General features: G+C 47.3%; 2 protein-coding genes across 2 annotated transcripts in view; one reads left to right on the plus strand and one right to left on the minus strand.

The window, feature by feature from the left end:
* The first annotated feature begins 1,103 nt into the window (after positions 1 to 1,103).
* cpt1ab (carnitine palmitoyltransferase 1Ab (liver)) lies at positions 1,104 to 11,324 on the plus strand. Its single transcript, XM_068739238.1, has 18 exons — positions 1,104 to 1,244; positions 1,537 to 1,679; positions 2,194 to 2,365; positions 2,911 to 3,012; positions 3,188 to 3,325; positions 3,440 to 3,517; positions 4,460 to 4,567; positions 5,688 to 5,772; positions 7,079 to 7,274; positions 7,569 to 7,757; positions 7,842 to 7,947; positions 8,042 to 8,158; positions 8,357 to 8,521; positions 8,794 to 8,938; positions 9,005 to 9,153; positions 10,430 to 10,543; positions 10,725 to 10,817; positions 10,893 to 11,324. Exons 1-18 carry the CDS (start codon positions 1,104 to 1,106, stop codon positions 10,974 to 10,976), a joined length of 2,325 nt encoding a protein of 774 aa, XP_068595339.1. The 3' UTR covers positions 10,977 to 11,324.
* Positions 11,325 to 14,364: 3,040 nt separating this feature from the next.
* The window catches only part of si:ch211-236l14.4 (SITS-binding protein), a 13,300-nt gene continuing 4,906 nt past the window's right edge, over positions 14,365 to 22,758 (minus strand). The window contains 7 exon segments of the mRNA XM_068739222.1: positions 14,365 to 15,897; positions 15,980 to 16,159; positions 16,724 to 16,845; positions 18,499 to 18,635; positions 18,726 to 18,994; positions 22,120 to 22,363; positions 22,365 to 22,563. Coding sequence (XP_068595323.1) covers positions 15,724 to 15,897; positions 15,980 to 16,159; positions 16,724 to 16,845; positions 18,499 to 18,635; positions 18,726 to 18,994; positions 22,120 to 22,363; positions 22,365 to 22,563 — 1,325 coding nt within the window. The 3' untranslated portion in view covers positions 14,365 to 15,723.

Here is a 22,758-nt window from a genome sequence, read left to right on the forward strand (position 1 = left end):
CGTTTTACGTCTGCCTTTTGATGTACGTGGATTATCCTGAAAGGTATACTGTACATCGAAAACAGAATATTTGTTATCGATTGCTTGATGGTAAATAGGACGAGTTTCAGCCGGAATCCGAGTGAAGCTGCGACCTTTCCCCTAGTTTCCGCAGCGCTGGGTAGGTCATGTGACGCGCAGGAGCAGCTGGGGGAGGGGAGCCGCTGCTGAAATGCTGCTGCGTGGATCCCACCTTAAGGTGCTCGTTTGGATCGAAAGGATGAATTGAATGCAAAGACATTTGTGTTCTTTCTCCTCTGAGACCAGGTAGCTGAAAACAGCAGCTTCCTCTGTCAGTTTGTAGGCCGCGTTCTGCAGGTCTCCAATCTCCAGGAGCATGTATAATGAGGAAGAGCCTGCTGGCCTTCAGAAGTCTTCATCACTCAACATGTGTAGCAGTTAAGAAAATAAGAACGATGCATTTTTTATTTCCGGTATTTAGAATGCGAGGGCATCCAGACAACATCCCTTTTGGGATTAATGATGTCTGTCCATCTGTCTGTCTACCTGTCTGTCCCGGTATGTCATCATTTCATATCTTAAAGTTTTTGTATCAAAGATCGCCTCTATCAGCCGCTTGTCTTGTACGCATTCGTGTGTTGCGGATTTCCCCAGAAGTAAAAGTTGAATAAAAAAATATTGTGTCAAAAGGTTTTGAAAAATGGCGCTCAGGCAAACGGCGCTTTTAAGTCGTTAATCTCAAGTATCAAAAGTAATTTCCTTGCCTTGAATGAAATGAAGCATTGCTAACGTTGTTGGTACTTGTAGCGGCTGACACGCCTGTTTCCAGAATAGTTTGGTTGGTTGGAGATCTCAGAACATGCTACACCCGCCGAACCAGTATAGTTAACGTCATAACTAACTAAAAAGAAACCTGTCTAACTTCTTAATGGGGCACCTATTTCTCCACCTTCTTTCTGAGAAAGTTCGAGCTGTGTTTTACGATGATAGGTGCTGGAATTAGCATGCGCTAGGGTCAATGTTGTAAAGTTAGCTGCTTCTCCGATTTTCATATGCTCCACTTTTTCTTTTACGCTCAGTGACGGTATCGATTTGTCGCCACCATGGCAGAAGCTCACCAGGCGGTGGCCTTCCAGTTCACCGTCACCCCGGATGGCATCGACCTCCAGCTTTGCCACGAGGCTCTACGGCAGATCTATCTTTCTGGTCTCCATTCCTGGAAAAAAAGATTCATACGCTTCAAGGTCAGATATGTTACACAAAATGTCACACCGGAGGGTCGTCCACTCTCACACAAACGGTCAGTAGTGAGCGTGACCTTCCTGTCTGTTGTCCTGACCTTCGGTCTAGTTATAGTTCCTAACAATCATTTTCTCAAACATCTGCCAGAAGTTTGTCATTTCGTGTCTGTTGATAATGACGCATCTCAGAAGTCGGTTTCAGATATTAAAGCTGCATTGTGAAATACTTTAATGAAATATAGCTTAGAGCTAGATAAAGTAGGCTACTCTGGTGACCTTTGCTTGTCGTCCCCAGAATGGGGTAATGACCGGCGTGTACCCGGGCAGCCCTGCTGGTTTCATGGTGGTGGTTGTGTCCTACATGTCCTACAATAAGTATCAACGGCTGGATCCCTCTCTGGGGTTCATTGCCAAGCTGGGCCAACACATGCCCATCAGGTAAGGCTACTGGTCATGCAGGTAAAACGGCACCGTGTTTCTATTTCCAAGCAAAGAGATGAAACAAAAAGCTCATCATTGGGCCGATTAAACGCTGTAAACGATGAGCTGTGTGTTTCGACGTACCACTGGAGGAGATGAAGGCTAATGTATTTCATATGAAACGAGCAGGCCTGACCTGGCAGCTCTCCCCGTAGGTGCATAGGTGCATCAGTTCTATTGCCATAGTTGGTCCGTTGATCAGCTGACCGTGCTGCCAAGCAATGGTCAAGACATTCTTAGCTAGCATACTAGCATCAACTTTTAATGCATTATCTTTATGCTGCTTTCAATTTCATTCAATTTCACAAAATGACACAATCAAATTCAACAATTTTGAATTGAATGTTTTTTTATTGATGTTTTATAAAGCATCTCGGTTTGGGGTGATTCCGTTTTAACTTCACTGTGTTTTAGCCCTGCCAGTTTCTGTACGCCATTAACCTTCAGCCCTCTTTCCTGTCTCTGTTGACAGTCGATATTTGTCCACAGACAACCAGAAGCTAGTAGGAGGTGTTCTGGTGGGAACAGGACTGTGGGTCACCATAATCATGATTATGAGGAATGCCCTGAAGTCCCTGTTGTCGTGGCATGGCTGGATGCATGCACGCCACGGCTCGGTGTCTTTGTCGACCCGTCTGTGGATGGTGAGGCGACGGATCGTTTTCCTGTATGACCCTGAGCATGCAGCTTTTGTCACCTCACGGTAGAAGACGTGGTAACAACTTGGTCGATGTATAGAAACAACAGTTGGTATGAATATTTGCTTCTGCCAACTAGTGAACAGTGTAAATCACTGTTAGTTTTTATTTTGTACAGTGCCAAACTAGATTGAAATAATAATACATTGTTATTTAACTTTTTGAATAGCATGAAAATTAATTGAGTCTGACTCTGCATTGTCGTGTACTTTTGATGCAGGTCTTAAAAATACCTAAATGTAAAAGAAGGAATATCAAATTGAGCCTTGAAATAGTTCCAATATAATAGATTTATTTAAAACATCCAGAATCAAGTGATTTCACAATTTAAAAATTGCAACTTTCAAATTACAGCAAGCATTTCATGTGCAAGATGTATGGCGTTTTAACTTGGCCTGTTGGTGATGTCTGTTAGCGTTCTAGTCCTGCAGGTTTCTCGGTGAAACACTGAACCTAAACTTCAATGCCCCTTTCTTTTTCCATCTTTCCAGGTTTTAGTGAAGGTGTTCTCTGGCAGGAAACCAATGCTGTACAGTTTCCAGAACTCCCTTCCACGGCTACCGCTTCCCTCCATCAAGGACACCTGCAGGAGGGTAAGTTCTTCTCAAATCATTGTAGTAACACTAAATCTGACCACATGCATTTCTGACTTCCTCGGACCGTGCTGAGAGTAGGTACCGAGCTCTTCCGGAGTACCTGCTTTACCTTGTTTAAAAACGATGATTCATCGCTGCGTGTGTTTGAAACCATCATCTTCTCTGTTGAAAGTACTTGGAGTCAGTGCAGCCCCTGATGGAGGAAGAGGAGTATGAGCGGATGAAGGGCTTGACGGAAGACTTTGAGAAGAACCTGGGACCCAGACTGCAGTGGTACCTCAAACTCAAGTCCTGGTGGGCCTCCAACTATGTGAGTGAGAACCGGTCCCCTTCCCCTTCCCCTTCCCGTTCTTCTGCTCTAATGTCACATTGTGGGTGCGGGCCAAGAAAAGCAGTTCTGCCCCCTCCCCTCGGTGCTTCACAGGTCAGTGACTGGTGGGAGGAATATATTTACCTGCGTGGTCGTGGGCCCATCATGGTCAACAGCAACTATTATGCCATGGTAAGAGCTCCAGCCGCATTCGATGATTCTGACGAACGAATTCAAAACGCGCTTTGTGTTCTGTGCACCTTGATCTGAACACGGCTTTGAAAAATACATGGAGTTTCCTTTTTAATTCTAAATGTTGAATGTGCGACCTTAAATAATTCCTCTCTGAAGCAGCAGAGTCACCTGTGTCACCTTTAGAGTGTAGTTTACCTATCTAGTTCGGTTTAGGACAGGTCTGTCAGATTTGGTGTCTTAAAATGAAAGTGTCAAGGAGGTTATGTTTTAGGCTGCGTCGTCTGTGTGTCTGTCTTAGCAGGATTGCTGAGGAACTGCTGCATGGATCCTGGGGGGGGGGGGGGGGTCTGAAGATGCGTCTTGCTTTAATTTAGATTCCATAACATTTTGAGAACGATCTGTATAGAAAAAAATAATATCTTTGAATATATGCATTCAATTCACTCACCAGAAATTCTTCTGGTTCTGATCCAGAATTCTAATTACAACCTGACTTCCTAAAAAGAATACATTTTAGATGTTGTCCTGTTTGTTTCCTTTATGGTCATATTAGGCTGTTTACTAAGCATATATTTATCGTCTGTCACAGGTCCGCTGTCGTTGCGGGTATAATCTTGTGTGATAGTTTTAGTAAGGCTATTTGCACTGCAAGCCTTCGTGTCTGATCATTGTTTGATTGTTCACTTTATTACGTCCATCAGCAAGAGACAGAGGAAGTCGTGTAAAAAAACAAAACAATTGTTTGTCTGCAAGATACATTTTAGGAAGGCTGGTTAGCTGTTGAGGCATCCTGTGTACCTTCTGGATTTTCTACAGTGTGTTAGCATGCAGCCTACGACTGAAACACAACTGGGTGGTGACGTTTAGGTCGGGGGGGGGGGGCTTTGTCTGAGTCTTTTGCTTTTCTGAATGATGTATTCCTATTCACCTCTTGTGCAGGACTTCTTGTACGTGTTCCCCACCTCCATCCAGGCTGCCAGGGCAGGTAATGCCATCCACGCCATAATGCTCTACAGGAGAAAGCTGGACAGAGCCCAGGTCAAACCAGTGAGTCGAGAGCGAGTACTGACGTAGACGTTAACTACAAGAAAATGTTTATTCTCGTTCATCCTGTGTACTTGGTTTCTGATGAACGGGTTTACCTTTCACCACGCTTGTGTTCCGGTGGTGACGCAGACGCAGACGCAGACGCACGGCGCTGCATGTCTAACCATGATTATTGAACGAGCCACGCGCTGCTCTTCTTGCTTATTTGATGGAAGTACAGCTTAATGGTTAATGATCAATCAGGGTCATGAAATGAATGCTTCTTTTTGTGCTTCTGTTTCCATTATCAGCCTGCATGAAGCATCAAGGCGGCGTCAGCCATTCTGATGATTGCAGCTATTTCAACGCAGTCAAACAAATATATCCCACCATTAATTGCAAGTAAAACAATATGCCGTGTTGGCATGGTAATATTTCTACCGTGGTGTGGATCCAGCCGACCACAAAAGGTGTTTGCATTGGAGTGGCTGACGACATCCTTTTGAGTGTAAATTCTTCCTGCAAAGACTGGCTCTTTGCGCTTCTAAAGTAGGACACAGAAGCATGAGCTTGCTTTGTGACCCTCTCACACTCGCTTGTCTTTGTTCTGCTGTTCTGCCCATTCGCTGTGTCGGACGCTGCGTTAGATATACTTGTTGGCAAACAAGGTTCCTCTGTGTTCGGCTCAATGGGAGCGGATGTTTAACACCACCCGCATCCCTGGTTTGGAGACAGGTAAGAGACGGGCACGTCGCCACAGTGCCCCCCCCCCGTGATCCTCATTGGAAACCCTGACTCCTAGACCCATGTTCAACAGCACCGCCCTGAAGCTTCACTTCCTCTCAATGAAAGGACGTTCGGAGATCCACACATTTAAAGTTGATTTAATGTAAAACGATCTGCATGAATATCCTCCTATAGATTCCGGGGCTTTGCTGATGATATTGAGCTAGCAGACCACTGGTTTCTGGTCCCCCCCCCCATCTCATATCTCCTTCTGAGACCCCTTTAGCTCCTTAAGATTACTGATCATTCCAATCCTCATCCGTGCTGGCGTGTGACTGCTGCTGCTCTTCTCTGGGGCTTTTAGTCGGTCAGTTTGCCATCTCTCTGTGTTTGACTCTCCCCTTTTACTTTTCAGCTCATGCTCCTACACACTATTCCCATGTGCTCAGCCCAATACGAGCGCATGTTCAACACCAGTCGTGTCCCAGGTGTAGACACAGGTAGAGTCTTTAGCAGCGCCGCCTCCTTTGTCCTACCCCTGCTGTACATTCCTCTCCGTGGGACCTTTGTCCAATAAGAAATAACCTGACCTCCACAGATTAATGATGCATGTGTGCTGGTCTGTGCCGATTCAGGGGTTCATGCATCAGGGGTTCATGCATGCGACTCCAATCTGATGACGGGCTTGAGGTATTGCCTGGAAATGTCAAACAGTGACACGATACACGCCTAAACCCGGAATCACAGGAACACGTGCTTTAATGGGCATTATTTATTGTTCCGTTGGGTTTGAGTGATAACGAAACAGTCATTAGCATCATCCTGTAAGTCCTTAATAGGGCTCAAAAAGCAACACATGGCCTCTGTTTAGTGCAACCATTGGGCGGGGGGCGGGCGACCACATGAAAGATGAGCAACCAGTCACACTCCCATTCATGCCTATGGGACGTTTAGTCACCCATTCACCTTTATTACATGTTTTTGTTGGAGGGGGGAGGATGCCAGAGAACCCGGAGAGAACCCACGCAGCCACCTGGGTTCTCTCCGGGTTAAGCAACAGAATGTATTTCCCTGTTTAGTGCCATATGTATTTAAATGTGTGTTACAGTAATCAGTGGGGGGGGGCGTATTCAGGTGGGCCTGAATCAACAGGAGGCTCAGGGATAGCTGAACGCGAGGTTGTTCCTGGCATCCTCCTCTGCTTTGTCTGTTCCATAACAAAGGAAATGCTTGTTTGGACACTGAGCATTGCTTAAAAAATATGTTTTTATATAAGCAACCATTCTTGAGGTGACTTCTTTAGGCTGTTGTGCTGTGCTGTTCAAATAATCATTTCTCCATGGATTGTATTCTAATCCACTGCCCTGCTCCAGATTTACTTCCTTTCCCTCGTCATCTCACTTCCTGCACTACCCATTCCAAACTACTTCAGTTTTTTAAAATTGGTTAATACTCCATCAGCATAGTATTGCTTTGAATTCAGCTGTTTGAATAGAACCTCATAAGAAAAAGGCGCTTAGGAAATACTGAAGTTGTTTTCACACCTGACCAAGTGGACTCGGTTTGGTTGGGGAGCTGAAAGTCGCAACATTGCTGCATGTATCGGGGACCGAACCGGGGTTCACTTGCAAGCGAACCGAGACCCACGTGTTCAGCCCTAACCCTAACCCAAGCTGTTATATTATTGCATGTGCTGTGAGATCCACTCTCCATTCAAACTGCTTTCTTTTTTATTTGTAATTAAAACACTTCTCTAATTCTCATTCCACTTTTTCTCTCTCGTTGCAAACTGCCGGTCCCGCCCAGACACCCTGCAGCACGTGAATGAGAGCAAACACATAGCTGTTTATCATAAGGGCCGCTTTTTTAAGGTGTGGGTGTTTTACGACGGGCGGCTGCTGTTGCCACGGGAGATAGAGCAGCAGATGGAGAGGATCTTGGCAGACAAGTCGGAGCCTTTGCCGGGAGAGGAGAAGCTAGCTGCACTGACAGCGGGAGACAGGTGGGTGGCAGTAGACGACAAACCCACCGTTTAATTCATACGACCAGGAACTATTGTACTAATATTGACCTTTAGTGTTTCACGGTGGATGATTGCCGTAGTTTGCGTTTAGCTGTAATTATAGTGTTGCTACACGCTGTAAGAAATGAAGATCTTCCATGCATCAAGAAGCAGCAGATAGTTCTTCTGCTCTCAGGTTTAGGACGGGGACGGAAGGACCGTGTCTCATCCTGAAGAGAACCTCGACTCCAACAAGGTACAGCCTCACATCTGGTTTCATCCGACCCCCTGCAGGGCTCCGTGGGCCGATGCGCGTGAAACCTACTTCGGCCGCGGTAAGAACAAGCAGTCGCTGGACGTCGTCGAGAAGGCAGCCTTCTTTGTGACCCTCGATGACACTGAGCAGCGCTACGACGTTAGCGACCCGGTCAAGTCTCTGAGCAGTTATGCCAAGTCCCTGCTCCACGGGAAGTGCTACGACAGGTGGGATGGAGGAAGGAGTCTGATCGGTTTGCAGAGAGTTAGCTTCCAGCTAATACCAAGCTGTGTGTCGTTTGTTCCATTCAGGTGGTTTGATAAATCCTTAAACCTGATCATTTTTAAGAATGGCACCATGGGGCTAAATGCAGAGCACTCCTGGGCAGATGCTCCCATCATTGGGCATCTGTGGGAGGTATCTGTTTGCTATCTCAAGAATTTCATTTGTAATTATCATATCTTTAATAAAAATTCAATCATGTTAAACTGTAGAAGTCTTTGTGTTACAGCAAGTCCTTTCCTTGGATCCTCTTCATCTGGGATATACAGAGGAAGGTCACTGCCTGGGGGCTCCCCACCCCAACCTGCCAGGCCCCCAGCGGCTGCACTGGGACATCCCTGCTGAGGTATGTCCTGCCTTCCTGCTTTGCACCTGTGAGCCATCTCAAATGGGGGATGCTGCAGCTTGAACTGTGATTTATCACTGAGAAACAGACGAGGTTTTATATTTCAATATTTTAATAACTCTGTAATGAGCATTCTATTCATCTGTTCTGACTTTGAGAAATAGCTTTCTATGCTCATATGATTGTCACTTCCTCTAGTGTCAGGAGGTCATCCAGAGCTCTCTGACCGTCGCCACGACTCTGGCTGATGATGTGGACTCGCACATTTTCCCCTTCAATGACTTTGGAAAAGGTCGGATTAAGAAGTGCCGCACGAGTCCTGATGCCTTCATACAGATCGCCCTACAGTTGGCTCATTTCAGGGTAGGAGCACGTAGCAAATGTGACTTGGGACGCTGTGCATTTCTTCCACCAGAGGGCAGTCGCAGCTCGGCAGACAACGATTGAACATTGTGGATCAGCGATTTAATCGAAACTAGCTTTTCCAAGTTCTTGGATAATTAAAGTAAAACACAAATGCATTCACCTTTGTGAAGTTAGCGTACTAGATGACACTCTTTATGTATCTCTCACAATTTAGAACGCGCTCCTCGTGCTTTCTCTCTTTAATGCTGACCTCGGCTCTCTCTCTCCAGGACAGAGGGAAGTTCTGCTTGACGTACGAAGCCTCCATGACGCGGTTGTTCCGTGAGGGCCGGACGGAAACTGTGCGTTCCTGCACCATGGACACGTGTGCTTTTGTCCGTTCCATGATCAGACATGAGCCGGTAAGGCTAAACGGCGGCACTTATTCCACGTGTTTGGCACGCTCTTCCATTGTTGTGTCTTTCCTGCCCACTCAGAGAGAAGAATGCCTCAAGTTGCTCAAGCAGGCAGCAGAGAAGCACCAGAACATGTACCGCCTGGCCATGACGGGACAGGGCATTGATCGGCACCTCTTCTGTCTCTATGTGGTTTCTAAGTACCTGGGAGAGGACTCACCCTTCCTCAAGGAGGTAGGAGGCCATGTTGGAAGTTGTTGTGAGCTTTCTGCGCTTGAACCATGCCCCCCCCACCCACTCGCCCCAGGGGTGTGTCCTGTCCCCATTATTATTTATTTTATACACAAATGACTGCCGGAGCAACCATAAAGATAGGCGTCTTTTAAAATTTGCAGACGACACTGTTTTAATCAGTCTGCTCCAGGATGGTGAAGTCGAGCATGGGAGCGGTGCGACAACCTCCTCAAGCTGAACATTAACAAAACTAAAGACATGGCTATCGACTTCAGGAAAATATCAAACTCAACTGTACCAACTGCAATCGAGGGCTCTCTGGTCGGGGCAGTCGAGTCATACGAGTACCGGGAACGGTGATTGATTATAAGCTGAAGCACGACCAAAACTCTGCTGCGATCTGCAAAGAGGGTCTGCAGAGACTCCACTTTCTGCGCAGACTGAACACTTTTAATGTGGACAAAACTTTGATGGTCTTATTTTATAAATCTTTTATCGAGTCCATTTTAACCTTCTGTATAATTTCCTGGTATGGAAATCTCACAGTGCAAAACAAAAACAGTTTGTCCAGCGTTGTGAAGGTAGCGAGTGAAGCCATTGGCTCACAGCAGCTTTCCTCGGCTGAGATCTTTGACCAGCAGGTGTCGCCGAAGGCACGGTCGATTCTGTCCAGCTCGGATCACCCTCTCTTGGAGGAGTTTGCTCTCCTACGCTCTGGGCGGAGGTACAAGCTCCCCAGGATAAAGAGCAACAGATTTAAATTTTCGTTTGTCCCAAGTGCAATAAATGTCCTTAACCTGCACTAACCTTCACTGGTCTGCTCTGCTAAGCAGCACTTTATTCATTAGGGCCTCATTAGGACAGATTTATGTCTCTTTTTTTTTAAGGTTGTTTTTACTGTTTTACTTTACATGTTCCGTGTCGTCCTGTGGCATTGTTGTTGTTGTTGTGACCTCTGCTGCAAAGCAAATTTCCCCTCGTGGGACAATAAAGCTCTGAACTGAACTGAACTGAACTGCCACCACCAGCTCCGGTTAGGGACTTTAAAGTTCTAGATTTTAGCCCACCGACTGTAAACTCCCTGTCAGATTAGGTTTGGACTAATTTACCTGATGAGGTGAGTCGTTTTATTTTATGCCGTCTGAGGAGCCGGGTCCACAGTAACCCTGTTTGGTGCTGCATGCGCCGCTCCTTTCTCCTGAATACGTAATGCGGGATGCAGACGGCGTCGCGTGGCCCGCTTGCACCTGAACCATCAAACCACTATTGTGCCCAGGTTCTGTCTGAGCCTTGGAGGCTGTCCACCAGCCAGACCCCCCTGCAGCAGCTGGAGCTGTTTGATCTGGTCAAACATCCGGAGTACGTGTCCTCTGGAGGAGGGTTTGGTCCCGTAAGTTTCTATTCAAAGACGGTTTGCTTCTTTCCATTTTTCTGCCTTCCTTGGATGATCGATCCCCGGCTCATCAATCGAAATTGAAGCGTTTGGGGAGTAGTGTGTCTGTTTTTTCCTCCGTGGATTTTTTAAATGTTGCTTGAAATTGAATTGGGAGTCTTTGTTCTTGTTCCTTCAGGTGGCTGATGATGGCTATGGCGTCTCCTACATTATCGTCGGCGAGAACCTCATCAACTTCCACATCTCCAGCAAATACTCCAGTCCAGAAACTGTACGTGTATTGGTTTTCAGATATCCCACTTTAGATTTGTGTCCACTCTTTAAGGAGACTCATTCCTCCTTCCAGGACTCTCACCGCTTTGGCATGAGCATCGGACAGGCCATGCGGGACATGCTGCATCTCTTCCAGCTGAACAGAAACGACGAATGATTTCTCCACTCCAGTTCACTTAAAATGTTCTGTTTAGAATGTCTGTTCTTCCTGAAGTTTTTCGGAATCAAATGTAGGATTTGGGATTATTTTACGAGTTCTTAATGGTTGGTGGAGCGTGTGAGGCGTGTTGCGTTGTGTGTATTCAGGTGGTTCTGAGGACAGATCAAAGCTTGTATTTACCGCTAATGTAAGCTGCTGTCCGGCGGCCGGTCGGTCACACGTTGAGGGATTGTTCAGTTGCATCATCCAAATGCATGTTTTTAGAGATGGTGCAATTCTCTTTTAATTATCTCGTTCAGCCGTTTCCTTTAGTTGGTCGGTTGGTTTGGGTTACCTAAAAACAACTGGGGGGGGGGGGGGGTTACCACAAAACATGATCGATGGATGACGATGAGGCAGTTAAACCCCGTTAAATTCTGGTGTTGATCAAGATTAAGGATGATCTTCATTCTTATCTTGACATTACAAGATGTTTTTACATCTTGTAATGTCTTACAAGATGTTTGGCCTGCCTGATAATAACGTACCCCCCCCCCGGGGGGGGTACGTTATTATCAGGCAGGCCAAACAGTCGATAGTTCGGCTCTCCCGACGGTACGCACGCTACAGAATGTTCTGTTTTTAATTCTGACTGTTCATTTCTGGATATCATATTTCACACGGTTCCTGCTCCGGTTGGTCTCAGAATGTAATCCGCTACTGGGTCTAATGTACTAATACACCCACGCCGTTTATTCTGGATCTGTTGCCGTGCTTTTACAACACAGTTTCATTTTCATACTCAGGTTTCCGCCGAGTGTTTGAGGGCGCTGGACTTGGTGCTTGTGTTGGCGTGTGCACGTGTGCACGTGTGCACGTGTGCACGTGTCACGGCAGAAAGACATCTCGCTTCAGTTCAGTGCCACGCGGCCCTCGCCTTAAAGGTGAAGCGGCCTGTCTGGGGCAGGCTGTGGATATTTCTGTTTGTTGTGTATATAAATACGTTTTGCAGAAGGGGTTAACTGTACTTGGACTGTTCACTCCGTGTTGGCCGTTTGGCTCTAGCAGCCAAAGACGAGTCGTAAACGGCGTGACTTGGTGCTCAAACGCTCAGCAGTATATTTAGTCTCTGCCGACGCGCTACGGTGGAGCTGATCCGGTGTGTTGGAGTTGTGAGATATTTATCTGTGTAGAGCTCTGTATGGTGTTTGAGGATGAAGCTGCAGATCTTTGCCTTTAATGTAAAGATGTGTAAAAAGATAAGCAGCTTGTATACCAAAACCGGTTCTAACAATAAAGTGGATGTCGGACGGGCTGCAAACCTCTGGATGTTCTCCTGTGAGCAGTAAAGTCTGATCTGGATCAGTCCTCCGGATCCGAGTGGTCCAAATGACCAGAAACGTCACTAAAGTGAGATCATAAATGCAGGAGTGATGCTGCAGACGAAGTATAAAGATTCATTTAATGCGTCTTCAAACGTTTCTGAGATGCAGCCTGAGGAGAGTCAGTATTACCGGTATGTGTGTTCCATACATCGATGCTCCTGTTGATGGCGCTAGAGGAACCGTTATGGGATGGAAAAAATGATTACAGTTCACCCCGCGGGGGTCATGTAAGTGTTCTTGGCAGGGGGCACTCGGGTATTACCGTCCGAGGTGGGGGTGGGGGGTGGGGGGGGTCTGTCGTTTCAGTTCAGTTCCTGGTTTAAAGCTGATGGAATGACAAACGCCGTCGGCCCCCGGGGCCACTAAGATGGCCTCCGTTCATACACTCTGCACCAGACGAGCTGCCACGCTTAGCCGTCGGCCCCCGGGGCCACTAAGATGGCCTCCGTTCACACTCTGCACCAGACGAGCTGCCTCGCTTAGCCGTCGGCCCCCGGGGCCACTAAGATGGCCTCCGTTCATACACTCTGCACCAGACGAGCTGCCACGCTTAGCCGTCGGCCCCCGGGGCCACTAAGATGGCCTCCGTTCACACTCTGCACCAGACGAGCTGCCTCGCTTAGCCGTCCTTCTCCGGTCTGATGACTTCTAGTCCTGCTGGAACTGGTCTGGTGTGAAAGGAGGTCTTTCCTGCATCACGGGGAAGCTGCAGCCTGCTGCTCTCGAGATATTAATACGTCGTTCCGCTGGGGAACGTGCAGCTATTCCTTTAAATTAAATGGAAGACGTGTAAAGGGTGAGGCGACAGATTCCCAGGAAGCCGCCTCACACTTCCCCTTCCTCTCTTCCCTGACCTTTTGACACGCCGTTTCTCCCGACCTTCTCTCGGACCCTGCAGCTGGGCCGCTTCATTTAAAGGATCTCTTCCACAGCTAGGTCTTTGTGTGCCATGCGTTTGATAAGGATTATGTATGTGTAAAGCATCATGACGTGTCCTGCTTTTATCTGCATCCATCAAGCAGAGGAGAAAGGCAACGAATCCATTCAGCATAAGCACCAGACTCAACCAGCTGGCTTCTGGAGGGGAACACTTTGAATTCTGCACCTAATTGACGAGCTGGAAGACTCATTCAGTCGAGAGCATCCAGCGAAACCCGAAACCTTGACTTGCTCGTTCTAAAAGTAGACTTTGGGAGAGATCTGCAGCCTCTGCTTGTCAACAGTTTCATTCTTGCACCAAGAGGAGAGCCAGTGTTGCAGAATTTGTTTTTACAAGCTTGTCATTCATGGAGGAGCGAGGACGTTCTCCCCTTTTAGAGTGGAGAATAATGTTGTCATCGTAGCACCTATGGCCTCCTGGGACCCAGCCCGCCCGCTAGCATGTCCTAAATGGCCTGGGTCTCAGGAGGATATGGAAGTCGTTCCTAGTCGGATTTTGGCAGGACATTACACTAAAATGGTGAATTTAATATGAATTACAATTTCTATAGAAAATAAATGAAAGAAAAATCCTCGGATCTGATGAAGGTCTCAGGTTTTGGGTATCAAGCCTCCAACACCGTAACTTCATCAGCTCGAACCACGGAGCCGCACCAGAATGTCTGATCTTTCAAATGTGCCATTTGAATCTAAGTGATTAGGGTGCGAGTGTAAGCGGAGAGGGTCTGTGCGTGGCTGCGGCCAACTGCACCTGTCGAGCTGTGCTACAGGAGCAGGGCCCCCTGGGGCCCCGGGGTGGAGCCCAGCCAACGGGCAGCAGGAGAGGAAGGTAAGGAAGAGCGGATTAGCAGAGGTCGCCCTGGGGGTCGCTCTCCCCTCATCCTCACAAGGACATAAATAGCTTTTATTAGGTTGGAGACGTTAGTCGTCAGCATGCTCACAGACCACCTTAGACGCAGAGTGTGTGTGCGTGTGTGTGTGCGTGTGTGTGCGTGGCCAGGCTCGAACGACAAAACGCCGAGAGTAAAAATGAAAGGTTTATTGAAAATGTAAACTTTATTGCAACGTTATCGTTCTAAGTGCTCTGATTTACAGAAGAGAGAAACACCAACCCCCCCCCCCCCCCACGGTGAGCACGCGGTTCGCTCCGTCTGGAGAGAGAGGGAGCGACGCTTCAAAGCTTGTCCTGCATCGTTTAATGAACGGACACGCACAAAGGACTCTGCTGGGAGTCACAGTTTGTCCATTGCAGAGATTAAGACGTCAACGTGTTCACAATGTGCTGCGAACCCGACTAAGACATTCGGTGATTGGGCATGCTTCAGCAGACCTGAGTGTTTGATCTGATGCAGGAGGCTTGACTTGGTTCATTAAGAGTTAAGCTATTATTACTGCCGAGCAGAATATTATGAAGAAGAAGTGGTTCCATTTCTCCACCTCCGCCCAGAGGCTGTGTCTCCACCCGTCTCCACTGGCTTGCTTTGCTGGACGGTTTGTGTGTCTGTCTGGCAGCAGAAAGGAATAATAATATCACGGTGTGAACTTGTGACGGGCGATGTTTCAGAAACACGCATCCATCGGCTGAGACGATGTGTCCTAGTTTTAGAAATATCTCCAACCAGTGTGATTTATTTTAGGATCCTGTGGGGGTCCAGATCTAGTGAACGTAAGACATGTAGGATTGTTTGCCCTTGGCAGAGGTCAGTGTATTTTGCATAAGATTTGCCCACAAGCATCTAGTCAGGGTTTAAGACAAATGAAAAATATCTTTCATAATAATTACAGTGAATTAAAGCAGGCGATGGACGTAGAAGCACGGGTGTACGTGTGCTAGCTCATCTAACCTGTTACTTCTTCAACAAAGCTTTCTTTTGGCAGCAACACAAGCAACCAATGTGAGCCCTTTCTGCAGCAAATCAGTCAGAAGGTAATATTAGATCTAAATACCAGAGATACAATCACAGTGACTTGGCCTCATCTTCATCTTCATCTTCATCTGGCCTACAGTACTATGGAACATCCAGATGTGTCCAGCAAGTCGGTCAATTAACAGATTAGATTAAACTAGACTAAACATCAAACATTAGACTACGTCCTTGTAAATCTTCATTTGGTCGTCTCAGATTCTTTTAGGCGTTGTTCCTCCGTATCAAGAGAGCCAGCAGCAGCTCAACGTTTAAAGACTGTAGAATTAGACACAGAATTCTGTGTCTCTTACATACCAAAGAAAACGGATCAGAAAGTCCCCAAAACAAACCAACCAACCCCGAATCATTCTGACCTGTAAAGTGCAAGTATAAAAACGAATCTACGAATCATCTCAGGACCGGGCCAATGGCTTTCAGTGGAAAAGTGCACAAGTATTTAAACAAAGAAAGAGAGACTTTGATTCCAAACAGTCACAGGATAGGTCAGGTGACCCAGAGGACAGGTCACATGACTCAGCTTCTCCGTAAGAAAACGCCCACGTCCTCCAGGGGCACGGGATAGTCCTGTAGGAACGTGCCCCCGCCAAACACTTGACCGTTCTGGCTGTCCTGCCACTGGAAGCCGCCGTCAGGTAAATAAATATCCCTCTGCACTGCCCCCTTCGCCACCACCGGTGCCACCAGGACCTGGAAACAAACACAAGTCTGTCATTGGGCTACAGCCGGGGGGGTGATACATCTCTCTCCCCGCATCAGAACATGAAGGCACCTCGTCTCCGATGAGGAACTGATCGTCGATGGTGAAGGTCATGGGGTCGCTGGGACTGAGCCACCACACTGGCCGGTAGATGGGGTTTCCCGTTATCCGCCACTCCTCGGCGTACTTTTCTATGAGCGGGACCACGAGGTTCTGGTGCTTTGCTATGTAGGTCCAAGTTAGGTTTAGAACCTGTGGGGAGAATGTAAAAGTTCACGCTACGCCGAAGCGCTAGGCTTCGACGTCATAACGTAACGCTCCTCTCCTCTGAGACTCGGAATGTTTCCCAACTCCTTCCAGGTAGAGTTCTGGACTAGCGACTCGTAGCGAGCTACTTCTGTTGGGGTTGTAACGCAGCACAGATGGACCCCCTTCTAATGGAGCCCCTTTAGAAGCAGCAACCTGAGTCTGGCTCCCACAGAGTGAAGGGGAACAGAACATCCTGTTCCACCCCCCCTGCTGGGAGGACTGGCAGCTCCCACGTTGTGATGGGAACTTCTCAGAACTCACCTCTAGAGGCTGCTGGGTCAACGAACTCCGTCTCTCACCTCTGTTTCAGCGTTGGCCATCGAGAGAGAGAGAAGGAGCTTGTTCGTTTCCGCTTTGGAACTCTGTGCTGTTAATATTTAAATACAACGTTGTTGTTTTATTACACTAAATACAGATCCTGGATGGAATGACAGCCCCCTCAGCTGAGTCACCGTGGTCACATGACCGATTTCTGTGTGCTGTGAAAATCAAGTTGGGGTTGAATACCCGATCCTCTCCGCAGACCCAGGGGGGGGTGTGGAAAGTGATAACAGGGAGAAAGGCTGCGATCTCAAGCCAACGGATGAACAACTCCTCATCGGTGACCAGATCGCCGGACAGAGAGCCACCTGTTAGGAGAGAGAGAGAGAGAGAGAGAGAGAGAGAGAGAGAGGAGAAAGAGACAGATAGAGAGAGAGAGAGAGAGAGAGGAGAGAGAGGAGAGAGAGAGAGAGAGGACAGAGGAGAGAGAGAGAGGAGAGAGAGACAGATAGAGAGAGAGAGAGAGAGGAGAGAGAGACAGAGAGAGAGGAGAGAGAGGAGAGAGAGAGAGAGAGGACAGAGGAGAGAGAGAGAGGAGAGAGAGACAGAGAGAGAGGAGAGAGAAGGAGAGAGAGAGAGAGAGAGAGAGAGAGAGAGAGAGAGGAGAAAGAGACAGATAGAGAGAGAGAGAGAGAGAGAGGAGAGAGAGGAGAGAGAGAGAGAGAGGACAGAGGAGAGAGAGAGAGGAGAGAGAGACAGATAGAGAGAGAGAGAGAGGAGAGAGAGACAGAGAGAGAGGAGAGAGAGGAGAGAGAGAGAGAGAGGACAGAGGAGAGAGAGAGAGGAGAGAGAGACAGAGAGAGAGGAGAGAGAAGGGGAGAGAGAGAGAGAGAGAGAGAGAGAGAGACAGAGAGAGAGGAGAGAGAGGAGAGAGAGAGAGAGGACAGAGGAGAGAGAGGGGAGAGAGAGAGAGAGAGAGAGGAGAGAGAGAGAGAGAGAGAGGAAAGAGAGACAGAGAGAGAGAGGAGAGACAGAGAGAGAGAGAGGAGAGAGGAGAGAGAGAAGAGAGAGACAGATAGAGAGAGAGGAGAGAGAGAGCGAGAGGAGAGAGAGAGGAGAGAGAGAGAGAGATCTTTGAAGTGCACATAAAGGCTGGACAAACCGAAAGACAACCTTTAAACCGTATCGTAGTAATGTTTGATGTAATGTAATCAATCAATGTTTGATGTAATGTAATCAATCAATGTTTGATGTAATGTAATCAATAGGATCTATGCAGGATAAACATTCTGCCATGTGTTCTGTTATTCCACCTCTCATACATGCTCCATCTTATTTCTCTAAGGTACTTTATTTATAGTTTAATGTAAGTACTTTATAGTTTAATGTAAGTACTTTATTTATAGTTTGATGTAAGTACTTTATTTATAGTTTGATGTGAGGTACTTTATTTATAGTTTAATGTAGGTACTTTATTTATAGTTTGATGTAAGTACTTTATTTATAGTTTGATGTGAGGTACTTTATTTATAGTTTGATGTAAGTACTTTATAGTTTAATGTAAGTACTTTATAGTTTAATGTAAGTACTTTATTTATAGTTTGATGTAAGTACTTTATAGTTTAATGTAAGTACTTTATAGTTTAATGTAAGTACTTTATTTATAGTTTGATGTAAGTACTTTATTTATAGTTTAATGTAGGTACTTTATTTATAGTTTGATGTAAGTACTTTATTTATAGTTTAATGTAGGTACTTTATTTATAGTTTGATGTAAGTACTTTATTTATAGTTTGATGTAAGGTACTTTATTTATAGTTTGATGTAAGTACTTTATTTATAGTTTGATGTAAGTACTTTATTTATAGTTTAATGTAGGTGCTTTATTTATAGTTTGATGTAAGTACTTTATTTATAGTTTGATGTAAGTACTTTATTTGTGAGGTACTTTATGTACTTTATGTACCTCACCCCCCTAATGCCTGTGCAGGTACCGTTGGTGCAGTGGGCGGTGCTTTTACCTACTGCATCAGGAATGAGGAAGTTGTACCCCAGCAGGGTGTGGTGCAGCAGGGAGGGGACGATGCCCCCCAGGCCCTTTGGGCCCCAGTCAGACTGCAACTGGGGCATTTTCACAAACAGTGGCTCGTGGCTCGACCTGAGGCACAGACGGAATATAAGTACTTGTAATTACTTCCATTAGTGAGTCCCTGTTGATGATGCGTGTTCACAGCATGGGGGGTATTACCGCGTCCCGGCCGTCACCATCGTAGACCCCCCCATCCTGGCGGCCAGCCCTGCCAGCAGGCTGATGTACTTGTCCCCAGCCAGAGCTTGTGGCGGACGAAGGGATTGCTCCTCAAACAGATTCCCTTCGGCCCCCTCCAACATGACATACTCCATCCCCAAATGGGCCTGCAATGCCCCCACCCGGTCCAGGAACCACGTCACGGCTCCGGGGTTGGAGATGTTCAGCTTCACGCACAACGTTCCTCGCCACCGACTCATCACGGGGATCTGAAGGACAGGGTTCGTGTTACTGCAACCATTCATTGGCCTGTCACACCCACGGGTCCTTCTGGATTAGGTCATTCATTCTGGATTAGGTCCTTCTGGATTAGGTCCTTCTGGATTAGGTCATTCTGGATTAGGTCCTTCTGGATTAGGTCATTCATTCTGGATTAGGTCATTCTGGATGAGGTCCTTCTGGATTAGGTCATTCTGGATTAGGTCCTTCTGGATTAGGTCATTCATTCTGGATTAGGTCATTCTGGATGAGGTCCTTCTGGATTAGGTCATTCTGGATTAGGTCCTTCTGGATTAGGTCATTCATTCTGCATTAGGTCATTCATTCTGGATTAGGTCCTTCTGGATTAGGTCATTCATTCTGGATTAGGTCCTTCTGGATTAGGTCCTTCTGGATTAGGTCATTCTGGATTAGGTCCTTCTGGATTAGGTCCTTCTGGATTAGGTCATTCTGGATTAGGTCCTTCTGGATTAGGTCATTCATTCTGGATTAGGTCATTCTGGATGAGGTCCTTCTGGATTAGGTCATTCTGGATGAGGTCCTTCTGGATTAGGTCATTCTGGATTAGGTCCTTCTGGATTAGGTCATTCATTCTGGATTAGGTCATTCTGGATGAGGTCCTTCTGGATTAGGTCATTCTGGATTAGGTCCTTCTGGATTAGGTCATTCATTCTGCATTAGGTCATTCATTCTGGATTAGGTCCTTCTGGATTAGGTCATTCATTCTGGATTAGGTCCTTCTGGATTAGGTCATTCATTCTGGATTAGGTCATTCTGGATGAGGTCCTTCTGGATTAGGTCATTCGTTCTGGATTAGGTCATTCTGGATGAGGTCCTTCTGGATTAGGTCATTCATTCTGGATTAGGTCCTTCTGGATTAGGTCATTCATTCTGGATTAGGTCCTTCTGGATTAGGTCCTTCTGGATTAGGTCCTTCTGGATTAGGTCATTCTGGATTAGGTCCTTCTGGATTAGGTCATTCATTCTGGATTAGGTCATTCTGGATGAGGTCCTTCTGGATTAGGTCATTCTGGATGAGGTCCTTCTGGATTAGGTCATTCTGGATTAGGTCCTTCTGGATTAGGTCATTCATTCTGGATTAGGTCATTCTGGATGAGGTCCTTCTGGATTAGGTCATTCTGGATTAGGTCCTTCTGGATTAGGTCATTCATTCTGCATTAGGTCATTCATTCTGGATTAGGTCCTTCTGGATTAGGTCATTCATTCTGGATTAGGTCCTTCTGGATTAGGTCATTCATTCTGGATTAGGTCATTCTGGATGAGGTCCTTCTGGATTAGGTCATTCGTTCTGGATTAGGTCATTCTGGATGAGGTCCTTCTGGATTAGGTCATTCATTCTGGATTAGGTCCTTCTGGTTGTCTGTCTAGGCGTGTACCCCCCCCCCCCCTGTGAGGTGATTGGTTGTCTGTCTAGGCGTGTGCCCCCCCTGTGAGGTGATTGGTTGTCTGTCTAGGCGTGTGCCCCCCCTGTGAGGTGATTGGTTGTCTGTCTAGGCGTGTGCCCCCCCTGTGAGGTGATTGGTTGTCTGTCTAGGCGTGTGCCCCCCCCCCCCGTGAGGGCTGTTATTCAGTCCACCTGCACTCCACCTATTGATCTAAATTGGTAGCACCTGTTTGAGGTCGTCAGACGCATAAAGACACCTGTCCACCCCACAATCAGTCATCCTGCAACTACCAAAGAGCAGTCAACCCCCCCCCCCCCCCCCCCCCCCCAAAAGGCTGCAAAGGGCTACGGGGCAATTGCCAAACAGCTTGGTGTGAAAGATCAGCTGAGGGTCACCGCATCGATTGTTCCGCAGTAGAGAACGGACCTCTGATCAACCATCTCTACCCCAGCTACCGGCTCCAGAGGACAGACGGACAGGAGGACAGACGGACAGGAGGACAGAGTGGATGAAGTCGAGTTTTGGTGTCTGTCCTGAACATTTGGAGCCAGACGGCTTTAGGAACCTCGGACAACATAACGCTGGACGAGCAACGAAACGTTATCTAAAGGATGGAGGACCGGCATCTGTCCAGGGGGGACGTGGAGACGAGGCAGCCATTGTGAGTATTTCAGTGTTCTCTGCTCGGTTACCTGTGTGGCTGAGCTACCTGTTGTAGCTTACTAGCTAGCTGCAGCTGTAGCATCAGAATTAGCTCAGAGCTGTAATGTTATTCCGGGTTTAGAGCGGTTTGAGACGGAAACGAGGGACGCTGTCCTGCAGCATCTGTTTGAGACGGAAACGAGGGACGCTGTCCTGCAGCATCTGTTTGAGACAGAAATGAGGGACGCTGTCCTGCAGCATCTGTTTGAGACAGAAACGAGGGACGCTGTCCTGCAGCATCTGTTTGAGACAGAAATGAGGGACGCTGTCCTGCAGCATCTGTTTGAGACGGAAACAAGGGACGCTGTCCTGCAGCATCTGTTTGAGACGGAAACGAGGGACGCTGTCCTGCAGCATCTGTTTGAGACGGAAACGAGGGACGCTGTCCTGCAGCATCTGTTTGAGACGGAAACGAGGGACGCTGTCCTGCAGCATCTGTTTGAGACAGGAATGAGGGACGCTGTCCTGCAGCATCTGTTTGAGACAGGAATGAGGGACGCTGTCCTGCAGCATCTGTTTGAGACGGAAACGAGGGACGCTGTCCTGCAGCATCTGTTTGAGACGGAAACGAGGGACGCTGTCCTGCAGCATCTGTTTGAGACGGAAACGAGGGACGCTGTCCTGCAGCATCTGTTTGAGACGGAAACGAGGGACGCTGTCCTGCAGCATCTGTTTGAGACAGGAATGAGGGACGCTGTCCTGCAGCATCTGTTTGAGACAGGAATGAGGGACGCTGTCCTGCAGCAGTTGTTTTCTATTTTCACCAAAGACTGTCACAGATATTTCATATAAATGTTTGGGAACTGCGTTAACTTGTGGAAAAGGGGTAGAACATGTGACCTTCGGGTCAGCACATGTCCAGGCCCGTCTGAAGTTCACCAACGACCATCTGATTTCAAAATCCATCTAAATTCTGTTTCTCAGTGGAAATGCACCTACGATGAACATTTCAAAGGGAGAACTTCAAACGGGTATGTCCATCACGGGGCGCCCTGCTCGGGTCTCACCAGCTGTCCCTGAGGCGCTGAGGGGACACTGAGCCAGTAGCTCTCTGTGCCGTCCACGAGGGACGTGTGGAACTGTGTGCTGTCCACACCCAGGAAAGGGGACAGAGTGATGGAAATGTTAAGACGCTTGACAAGTGGGAGGTCCCTGGTCGGTCTCTTGGACGTCCCCGTCTTCCTGCTGTCGAGGTGGTCCTGGAGAGAGACGGAGAGATGCAGCCAATCGGTTTGGATCAAACAAACAATATGAGGAATAATCATTATTATTGAGATGATTGTAGCCCTTCTGAAATCACCGACTGGTTCGTCTGTCTCCGTTAGCAACATCATTCAAAAAGTAAAAAATCCACATTTTCCTCCAGGAAACCAGTTCCAAGCATTTGGGCGAGGACAGATGTTCAATAAATGGCTTCAGTCCACTAACGCAGTATTCTTGTATATTTTCTCCTCTTATCTTTTCACATCAACTGAACTGGTAACAGGCTTGTGATTAAATCGTGCGTGCATATAATGGGCTGCCTGGTCCCAGTCGGATCCCAGCATCAAACTGGTTCGCGTCTGGCTGGAATCCCTCGTCTTCTTCACCATCCCACAGCCAGTCTGAGGAATATGACTGAGAATCTTATCAGATCTTGTTTCCAG

Source organism: Brachionichthys hirsutus, chromosome 5 (assembly GCF_040956055.1).
Source record: "Brachionichthys hirsutus isolate HB-005 chromosome 5, CSIRO-AGI_Bhir_v1, whole genome shotgun sequence".
Taxonomy (NCBI): Eukaryota; Metazoa; Chordata; class Actinopteri; order Lophiiformes; family Brachionichthyidae; genus Brachionichthys; species Brachionichthys hirsutus.

Coding starts and splice junctions, on each gene's coding strand:
- cpt1ab (XM_068739238.1), top strand. CDS start 1,104: ATGGCAGAAGCTCACCAGGCGGTGGCCTTCCAGTTCACCGTCACCCCG. Junction 1,245..1,536: donor AAAGATTCATACGCTTCAAG/GTCAGATATGTT, acceptor TGTCGTCCCCAG/AATGGGGTAATGACCGGCGT. Junction 8,159..8,356: donor ACTGGGACATCCCTGCTGAG/GTATGTCCTGCC, acceptor CACTTCCTCTAG/TGTCAGGAGGTCATCCAGAG.